The sequence below is a fragment of the Chelonia mydas genome, chromosome 14 (assembly GCF_015237465.2).
Source record: "Chelonia mydas isolate rCheMyd1 chromosome 14, rCheMyd1.pri.v2, whole genome shotgun sequence".
NCBI classification, from domain to species: Eukaryota; Metazoa; Chordata; order Testudines; family Cheloniidae; genus Chelonia; species Chelonia mydas.
The window spans coordinates 42,857,411-42,868,115 of NC_051254.2; the positions used below are offsets into that span (position 1 = coordinate 42,857,411).

Below are 10,705 nucleotides of genomic sequence, written 5' to 3' on the forward strand. Positions count from 1 at the left end.
ACATTATTTTTATCAAGAAAAATGATTAATTCCCATAAATGCAGCTAGCACTGCGGTGGAGCATATTGTGTCAGCTCTTATATATAGATGTAAACACACACACATATATGCAAATACACACACACAGTTTTTGGGTTTCTGCGTCTCCTCCCTCTGGTGCTGGACAGGACGGGACAGTGTCCTGCTGCTCCGTCAGCTCCCCATTCGGCTGTCAGACAGATGGACGGCTCGGCAAGCTTCTCTCTGCTTTTCTCTCCTTCTCCTCACCTTCCACTCGCTCTCCACCTACCCCTTGGCTGTCTGCTGACACACCGACTTTTATACCGACCTGTCTGGCACAGGCACCGTTCCGTGGGTGCTCTGGGGCTGTAGCACCCATGGGGGAAAATTAGTGGGTGCTCTGCACACACCAGCAAGCAAGCTCCCCTCCCAATTCACCTCACGTCATCGAACCTCCGCCTTATCCCGTGAGCGCGTCCCGTCCCTGCTTCTCTGCCCACCTCCCAGCGCTTGCTGCCGCAAAACAGCTGTTTCGTGGCGGAACAAGCCCCGGGAGGGAGGGGGGAGGAGCGGGGACTCGGCGCGCTCAGGGGAGGAGGCAGGACGGGGCGGGGATTTGGGGAAGGGGGTTGGATTGGGGGCAGGGAGGGGGCGGAGTTGGGGTGGGGGCTTTGGGAAAGGGGTTGGAATGGGGGCGGGGCCAGGGCGGAGTCAGGGCGGGGCCGGGGGCAGACGGGGGTCGAGCACCCGGCAGCCGCGGTTGGCGCCTCTGCTGCCCAACTGCCCCCGTTCCAGACGGGCCGTTCTGTTTTTAGCCCGCAGCCGTTGTTTCCCTCAGCGTTCGGATCGGCTGACCTTTGCCCTACAGGGTCCGGGTGGGAAACAGGAGGCCTCAAGGGAAAGTTTCGGGGTGTGTTTGGTTCTGCAGCGGTTACATGGCTCCAAGGAGAGCAGGTGGTGGGGGAGGGGGACAGAAGTCCAAGGAGTGGGCCCAAGGCAGGGCGGGAGTGGACCGGATGTGGCGTCAGGACTATAGCCATAGACGACGTGCCCACCGTTGGGTGCCACGCTCTCGATGATCCGGGTGGGAAAGACGAGGGGGAGGGTTCCGGGGTGTGGTGGGTCCCGCAGGATTTAAAGGGGTGGGGCAGGCGGGTGAAACTGGGATTAACGCTTCAAAGGGAGGGGGAGACAGTGGAAGTGGATCTCAGTGAGGGCGGAAACAAACTGGAAGTGGCATCAACCCCTCTAACCTCAACGAAGGACTTGCCCATAGTTCCTTATGGGGTCCGGGTGGGAAACAGGAGCCGCGTTGGAAGGTTCCGGGATGTATTAGGGGCGGGGTATCAGAAAGGGAGTGAGTCCCCTTCCCCAGGTCAGGGACGATGGGGAGGTGATAGGTGGGGAGGGAGAAAAGTAGGGGAAGGGACAAAAATCCCACAGAAATAGTAAATACCCAAAGGGGAAAAAATCAGAGACCAACTTCCCCCCAGGCGTTTCAATTATTTCTCAACATTGCTGGTTGATTTTCCCCAGTGATTTGTATTAAATTCCTTCTTTTTCTCTCTTTTTTCCTTCTTCCCCCACTCATCATTTTAAAAAATAACATATGTGGGGGGGCAAAATTCCAATTTACAGGGGAGAAAAGATTTTCATGAAAAAAAATATTGTTTTTGGGAGGGGAGGGAAGTGTCCCCATTTTCAGGGACAAAATGACACATTTTTACGGGGCGGGGGGGAATGATGTTCCAGAACAAAATATCAAATTTTCAGGAAAATATCATTTTTTTTCATAGGGAAAAAAGTTGATTTTCTGAAAAGCAAATTTTCAGAAATGATTCTAAGATTTTGGACCACGACAAGGGGACTGAAGAGAAGAGGGAAGTGAGGGAGAAAAAGCAAAAGTTTTTACCAAAACACATTTTTTCAAAAAACTCTGAAAACAGACAATTTTTCACACAAAGAAATTATTTAATTTTTAGACCAAAAAAAATCACTTTCTTTGAGCAATTCCAGCTGGCTGGAGCAGTCACGCTGGTCGCTCAGACCAGTTCCACCGCCCACACCATGCTGAGCTGGGCGAGCGTTTCTCTTCGTGCTCAGTTAGGAAGAGGGACCAGACGCTGCGTTAATTACCCCCAGCTGGTCACGCTCCACAGGGAGGCGTTGCAATCACTCCAGAGAGGACAGGGAAATAACACACAGGGACGTGATATAGTTATATCCAGGAGGCCCCGGAGAAGGCATTTCCTGAGGGTAGATCCATGCCCTAGTAGATTATTCCCTGCCGTAGAGAGGGCTAGTTGGGTTTTGCTGGGGTTCACATGGACTTTCACGCCCATAACTTTCTTCTGCTCTCCCTCAAACCCTGTGAGGGTCTCCTCCTGTGGGGAATTCCCTCCTGGCGGCGTGGCTGTGAGTGTGAGGGACTCAGGTGGTGCTGGGTGCGGAGGGACTCAGCGCCGCTGGGCGTGGTTGGAGGTGTGTTCCCTGCGTCCTGGAGTCTGGAATTTAATCTCTGCGTAGTGCACGCTCTCGCTTTCCTCGGCCCCCCGGCTGCCGTGGCCCTGTATTGGACAGACACACTGTGAGGACGCCTTCACCCCAGATCTGGTCTCTTAATTCTGGCCAATTTAGGCAGCTCCCAGGGAGCAAATCCCACAGTGTTACCCCAGATTGGAGGGGTTGGGAGTCAGGACTCCTGGGTTCTCTCCCCAGCTCTGGGAGAGGAGTGGGGTCGAGTTGGGTAGAGCAGGGGGGCTGGGAGCCAGGACTCCTGGGTTCTATCCCCAGCTCTGGGAGGGGACTGGGGGGTTAGAGCAGGGGGGATGGGAGCAAGGACTCCTGGGTTCTCTCCCCTCACTGTATTGTACCAGTCCTTATTGGCACCCGGAGACCAGACCCAAGCACTGTATGGAACAGGGCCCAGCCTGCATTGTCTTACCTTCGGCTGCCGCTGGCGGGGCTGCGAGGGGGGCGGCGCTGCGGAAGAAGGGAGAAGAAAGGAACGTTAAAACGGAGGAGTGTGAGAGAGAGTCTCGGGTGAAGAGGGAAGCTGCAGAGATCTAGGGACGGGAGGAGAAGGAAGGACATGGGGGGTTAGTTGTATGGACAGACAACCCAGCATGAACCACAACGGACAGACGGCCACTGGGGTGTGTTCACTAGCAGAGGCCCTGGCCCATGGAGACCAGGAGATTAGCAGGGGGAAGGCTCCGGTTTGGTACCTCGGCGTCTCTTCAGAAGGACGGTGGCCACCAGGCCGAGGATGAGAAGGAGCCCCAGGGCGATGGCAACTTGGCACAGGAGCTCCCGGGTGCAGCACCCTACGGGGGCACGTTCTTTACCTGGGCGATGGAGAGGAGCGTTAGGGGATTCTCAGCCCCTTGAGCCAGCCAGTCCCCTGCCCTGGGGCCGCAGAGGGGGAAGACCCCGTGCCCCCATTCCCCACCTCACCTGGGTCACTCTGGTTTCTCCCCATCACCTGCAGCTCGGTGCCCGCACCTGTCCCGCTCTCTCCCTGGTGGATGCTGATCTGACACTGATAGAGACCAGAGTCCCTCTTCTCCAACTCCGACAGGGTCAGCGTGACCTCCCCTTTCCGGAGCAGATGCAGGTCGGACATATTGAGTCACCCCTTGTAGAAGGGATGGTGAGATTCCAGCACAACCCCGGGTACTATGGTCCACGTCGCTTTGACCACGCTGCCCTGTCTGTTCTCGAAGGAGCAGCTGAGGTTCACGGTCTCCCCGGGGGACGCTCGGAGGACAGCGGGGCTCTGAAGCACTGAGAGACCTTCGTGAACCAGGGCAATAAACATTACAGCAGCAAAGGAAAACAACGACGAGTGGTATCAAGACACGCCCCAGCCGCCCGAAACCTTCGCAGCACAGAGAGAAGAAGCAAATGGGAAAGAATTGTGCGTTCCTGTCCACCTTGCCATTGCTCACAACACTGTCGATAACACACTGCACAGGGCTTTCACTTCCACCCCAACAGAGACCCAGCATCAACACTGCTCTGTGCATGGCAGATGCTCACAGAGACGTTAGACGTCAAATCGCTCAGGACAGCTAAGTCCAAAGCAGACTGCGACGAATTACAAAGGGATCTCACTAGACTGGGTGACGGGGCAACAAAATGGCTGATGAAACTCAAGGGTGGAAAATGCAAAGTCAGGCACATTGGAAAACAGAATCCCAACTATACACAAAAACTGATGGGGTCTCAATTAGCTGTTACCACTCAAGAGAGATCTTGGCGTCGTTGTGGATAGTTCTCTGCAAACATCCACTCACTGTGCAGCGGCAGTGAGAAAAGTCACCAGACTGTGAGCATCCATTAGGAAAGGGAGAGAGAAAAAGACAGAAAATATCTTATTGCCTCTATATAAATCCATGGTACGCCCGCACCTTGGACCCTGCATGCAGGTTTGGTCGCCTCAAATCAAAAAAAGATACATTAGAATTGCAAAAGGTATAGAGAAGGGCAACCAAAACAATGAGGAGTATGAAACGGCTTCCCCCTTACAAGGACCAGGAAACCCCCTTACAAATTAAAGTGGCAGCTTGTCATTTTAACCCTTTTCAATACACCACAAACACATGCCTCCACTTTCTACAATTTGTGCTTCAAACTAGGGGGGGTCAGAATTTGTCCTGACGGAACGTTTTCCTCTTGGGAAATGCCGTCTCGTTGAAAGGGTGACAATTGGTTTAAAACTGGGGCAGAGAAAGCGTTTTTGATAGGGTCAAAAGGGAATGATTTGATTTTGCATTTCCAGACTGGTTTGATTTCATATTATGAAGAGGAGTCAATACTAAAATGAAATATTTGTTTTATGGAAACAGAATACTTCTCATTGACCTGATGTGACATATCCATACCTATCTATGCATCCATGCATGCATCCTCCACCCCTAGATCTATGTTGATAGATAGATAGATATTCGTTTGGGGTGGGATGGATGGGTACATAGATAAAAAGATAGATGAGAGGGATGTAGGGGTAGGGCTGAATGAGTAGACAGAGATGGATCTAGGGGTGGGTTAGGTGGATGGATGGACAGACAGAGATGGAACTAGGGATAGGGTATATGGACAGATGTATAATATTATTGCTCGGGCATGTAGGAATGAAATCAGGAAGGACAAATCACACTTGGAGTTGCAGCTAGCAAGAGATATTAAGAGTAACAAGAAGGGTTTCTTCAGGTATGTTGGCAACAAGAAGAAAGCCAAGGAAAGTGTGGGCCCCTTACTGAATGAGGGAGGTAACCTAGTGACAGAGGATGTGGAAAAAGCTAATGTACTCAATGCTTTTTTTGCCTCTGTCTTCACGAACAAGGTCAGCTCCCAGACTGCTGCGCTGGGCATCACAGCATGGGGAGTAGATGACCAACCCTCTGTGGAGAAAGAGGTGGTTAGGGACTATTTAGAAAAGCTGGACTTGCACAAGTCTATGGGGCTGGACGCGTTGCATCTGAGAGTGCTAAAGGAATTGGCGGATCTGATTGCAGAGCCATTGGCCATTATCTCTGAAAACTCGTGGCGAACGGGAGAAGTCCCGGAAGACTGGAAAAAGGCTAATGTAGTGCCAATCTTTAAAAAAGGGAAGAAGGAGGATTCTGGGAACTACAGGCCAGTCAGCCTCACCTCAGTCCCCAGAAAAATCATGGAGCAGGTCCTCAAGGAATCAATCCTGAAGCACTTACACGAGAGGACATTGGTGAGGCCTCATCTGGAGTACTGTGTCCAGTTTTGGGCCCCACACTACAAGAAGGATGTGGATAAATTGGAGAGAGTCCAGCAAAGGGCAACAAAAATGATTAGGGGTCTGGAACACATGACTTATGAGGAGAGGCTGAGGGAACTGGGATTGTTTAGTCTGCAGAAGAGAAGAATGAGGGGGGATTTGATAGCTGCTTTCAACTACCTGAGAGGGGGTTCCAAAGAGGATGGCTCTAGACTATTCTCAGTGGTAGAAGATGACAGAACAAGGAGTAATGGTCTCAAGTTGCAGTGGAGGAGGTTTAGATTGGATATTAGGAAAAACTTTTTCACTAAGAGGGTGGTGAAACACTGGAATGCGTTACCTCGGGAGGTGGTAGAATCTCCTTCCTTAGAAGTTTTTAAGGTCAGGCTTGACAAAGCCCTGGCTGGGATGATTTAATTGGGGATTGGTCCTGCTTTGAGCAGGGGGTTGGACAAGATGACCCCCTGAGGTCCCTTCCAACCCTGATATTCTATGATTCTATAATTCTATGACAGACGGACAGACAGAGATGGATCTCGGGATGGGGTAGGTGGATGCATGGACAGACACAGATGGATCTAGGGGTGGGGTAGGTGGATGGACGGATGGACAGACACAGATGGATCTAGGGGTGGGGTAGGTGGATGGATGGACAGACAGAGATGGATCTAGGAGTGGGGTAGGTTGATAGATGGACACAAAGAGATGGATCTAGGGGTGGGGTAGGTGGATGGATGGATGGACAGACAGAGATGGATCATGGGGTGGGGCAGATGGACAGACAGACAGGCAGAGATGGATCTAGGCATGCGGTAGGTGGATGGATGGACAGACAGAGATGGATCTAGGGGTGGGGTAGGTGGATGGATGGACAGACAGGGATGGATCTAGGGATAGGGTATATGGACAGATAGGGCTGAATATAGTGGAGTGGGGTAGAAGGACAGATGGACAGACAGAGATGGATCTAGGGGTGGGGCAGATGGACAGACGGACAGACAGAGATGGATCTAGGGTGGGGTAGGTGGATGGATGGACACACAGAGATGGAATTAGGGGTGGGGTATGTGACTGTCCCCCTGGAAACCCTAGACAATAGAAATGAGGGGTTAGGAGATTCCTGGACCAACGCCCCATAGAGGGGACAGTCCCATAAGCCATTCCCACCTCCTGAGCCAGCCAGTCCCCCACCCTGGGGCCGGATCGGCGCTGGCACCCCATTGAGGGGGAAGGTCCCGTGCCCCCATTCCCCACCTCACCTGTGTCAATCTGGTTTCTCTCCATCACCTGCAGCTTGGTGCCCGCTCCTGTCCCGCTCTCTCCCTCGTGGTTGCTGACGTGGCAGTGATAGAGACCAGAGTCCCGCTTCTCCAGCTCCGACAGGGTCAGCGTGGCCTCCCCTTTCCGGAGCAGATCCCAGAAGGACACATTGAGCCGTCCGCTGTAGAAGGGATGGTGAGATTCCAGCACAATCCCGCGTGCTCTAGTCCACCCCACACTGGCCACGCTGCCCTGTCTGTTCGTGAAGGAGCAGCCGAGTGTCGCGGTCTCGCCAACGTACGCTCGGACAACGGGGCTCTGACGCACTGTGAGACCTTCGTGAACCAGGGCAATAAACATTACAGCAGCAAAGGAAAACGACAACGAGTGGTATCAAGACACGCCCCAGCCGCCCAAAACCTTAGCAGCACGGAGAGAAGAAGCTAAGGGGAAAGAATTGTGCGTTCCTGTCCACCTTGCTATTGTTCACAACACTCTCGATAACACACTGCACAGGGCTTTCACTTCCACCCCAACAGAGACCCAGCATCAACACTGCTCTGGGCATGGCAGATGCTCACAGAGACGTTAGACGTCAAATCACTCAGGACAGCTAAGTCCAAAGCAGACTGCGAGGAATTACAAAGGGATCTCACTAGACTGGGTGACTGGGCAACAAAATGGCCGATGAAACTCAATGGTGGTAAATGCAAAGTCATGCACATTGGAAAACAGAATCCCAACTATACATAAAAACTGATGGGGTCTAAATTAGCTGTTACCGCTCAAGAGAGATCTTGGAGTCGTTGTGGATAGTTCTCTGCAAACATCCACTCAATGTGTAGCGTCAGTGAAAAAAGTCACCAGACTGTGAGCATCCATTAGGAAGGGGAGAGATAAAAAGACAGAAAATATCCTATTGCCTCTATATAAATCCATGGTACGCCCGCACCTTGGACCCTGCGTGCAGTTTTGGTCGCCTCAAATCAAAAAAGATACATTAGAATTGCAAAAGGTACAGAGAAGGGCAACCAAAACAATGAGGGGTATGGAACGGCTTCCCCCTTACAAGGACTAGGAAACCCCCTTACAAATTAAAGTGGCAGCTTGTCATTTTAACCCTTTTCAATACACCACAAACACATGCCTCCACTTTCTACAATTTGTGCTTCAAACTAGAGGGGGTCAGAATTTGTCCTGACGGAACGTTTTCCTCTTGGGAAATGCCGTCTCGTCGAAAGGGTGACAATTGCTTTAAAACTGGGGGAGAGAAAGCGTTTTTGATAGAGTCAAAAGGGAATGATTTGATTTTGCATTTCCAGACTGGTTTGATTTGATATTATGAAGAGGAGTCAACCCTGAAATGAAATATTTGTTTTACGGAAACAGAATACTTCTCATTGACGTGATGTGACATATCCACATCTATCTATGCATCCATGCACGCATCCTCCACCCCTAGATCTAGATAGATAGATACATAGATATTCTTTTTGGGATAGGATGGATGGATGGATAGATAAAAAGATAGATGAGATGTAGGGGTTGGGCTGAATGGGTAGACAGAGATGGATTTAGGGATAGGGTAGGTGGATGGATGAACAGACAGAGATGGACCTAGGGACAGGATATATGGACAGACAGAGATGGATCTAGGGATGGGGTAGGTGGATGGACGGACACACAGAGATGGATCTAGGGGTGGGGTAGGTGGATGGATGGACACACAGAGATGGATCTAGGGGTTGGGCAGATGGACAGAAGGACACACAGAGATGGATCTAGGGGTGGGGTAAGTGGATGGATGGACACTTAAAATTAGTACCTGCTCCCCAGTTGGGGATGAGGAGGACGGCGCAGAGGACGGTGCTCAGGCCTGGCAGCTGCTCCATGGTCCCTGCTCTCTGGGGAGCTCCGCAGCCCAGCTCAGCTCAGCCTCAGCATCCTCCGGAAATGTCACCTCGGGGGGGGCCGGTGGAAAGTTTTGTGGCCTGAGCTTCTGAGATGGCTGCAGCAAGAGGCTGGGGACGAGGGCTGGATGGGGCGGGGGTGTGCATTCCTCTGGCCCCTGCTGGGAGGGGAGTGGGGTCTAGTGGTTAGAGCAAGAGGAGATGGGGGGCTGCGAGCCAGGACTCCTGGGTTCAGTCCTCAGTTCATTCTCTCATCTTGGGTCATGCTCCTTACCCTCTCTGGGATATTTTGTCATGAGGAATAACATCATTTTACATAAAGGAATTTTTGCTTAATATCTTTTATTTTCACACCATGAGGTTATTTATTTTTTGCAACACGTATCTCTTCCCATCGGTGTATTCCTTCTAAAAAACCAAACATGCTCTGGACAGTCTTTATCTGCTTTATACAGAAATGTTTTCTTTAGAATTTTGTTTTCTCTTGTGGCTGACTCCGTTACAGCATTTAATTTTCATTTGTAAATGGAAAAATATTGTCCCACAAGGAATTAATCTTGAGAAATACTTTTCTTTCATGTTATTGGCATACCCAAGACATACAGGACAGATCCACAGCGGGTGTAAATAGGTCTTTCTGAGTTTATTCCACTGGAGCTACGGCCCATTGACCCCAGCTGGGATCACACCAGGAGCCCTGCAGGGCGCACATTCCCCTCCCCAGACCCACCCACACCCAGGAGCCCGACGCCCGGAGCCACAGGCCATTTCCTGTACCAAGGAGAACTATAACGGCAGCGGCCACTAGGGGGCGACAATGCTCCCAGGCACCCATCGCTGCTGCATGGCCCCTTCGCTGGGTGCCCTGGGCCGATCGACCCACAGACAGAAGCAGAGGAGAGCGGAGACGCCCCGGCCCCGCAGGGGCCCCCGGCAGGTGGCTCAGAGTCCAGCGAAATGGACTGGCTCACCTCATGGCTACCGAATGTGGGGACTTGGGGACGGCGTATTTTGTATTTACTTTTTTTGATTGTTATTGTTTTTGCGTTATTTTTTGTACGCCTACAATGCTGCAGTATGTGCTGTCGGCAGTTGCTAACCCTGCAGCGTGGTTACTCAGCCCCAATATAGCTTACTGACGTACAAAAAGAAAGGGAGGACTGTTAAGAAAAGTTAGCATATGTGACTCCATTTTGGTTTGGGGCCCACCATTGTTTAAATGCCAGCACATCATACACCAGGAGGAGTGATCCTTAGATACTGAATCCCTGTGAAAATCCTCCTCCTCGTCTCCAGCCTGCCTTGACTCCCAGTATCTGGTTTTTGTCAGTCTCTAACTCCCTGTCTCTTGGCCTTGATGTGAGGCCTCCCATCCTGATAATAAAAGTTACTGATGCATGGCTTTAGGACCATGCTGTGTAATCAACATACTGGTTTAGCACAAGGAATGAACCAAGCAGGGATAGGTGGTAGATAAGACAAGGGTTTGTTTATTGGCTAAGGTTTCCGATGCACGAGGGCAACATGCTTTGCTAAGAGGTATATAACCTTTGTATAATCTGTATTCGGGGTCCCCTCCTGACTAGCAGGGGGGCACCACGCTCGAGCATAATAAACTTAGTGTCTTTTGGGAACTCTGCAGTTGTGGACTTTGTTTATGTGCCTCAGCCTAGATTCGAACTGTGCGTGACCTATCAGGTATAATTCGCAGCATTGGTGTGCGTGTCCTACCAGGTGTAATTCGTAGCATTTGTGTGCGTGTCCCATTCCAAGGCCGCAG

At 51.4% G+C, this 10,705-nt stretch overlaps 1 protein-coding gene across 2 annotated transcripts in view; it reads right to left on the bottom strand.

Moving 5' to 3' along the window:
• LOC119567566 (tyrosine-protein phosphatase non-receptor type substrate 1-like) overlaps nucleotides 1–9,174 on the bottom strand; it is a 106,721-nt gene extending 97,547 nt beyond the window's left edge. The window contains exon 1 of one of the 2 annotated variants that reach the window (XM_043527898.1): nucleotides 8,841–9,174. In XM_043527898.1, coding sequence (XP_043383833.1) covers nucleotides 8,841–8,907 — 67 coding nt within the window. In that variant the 5' untranslated portion in view covers nucleotides 8,908–9,174. The remainder of the gene's footprint in view (nucleotides 1–8,840) is intronic. The other variant, XM_043527896.1, reaches the window with a different exon arrangement.
• Between the last annotated feature and the right edge of the window lie 1,531 nt (nucleotides 9,175–10,705).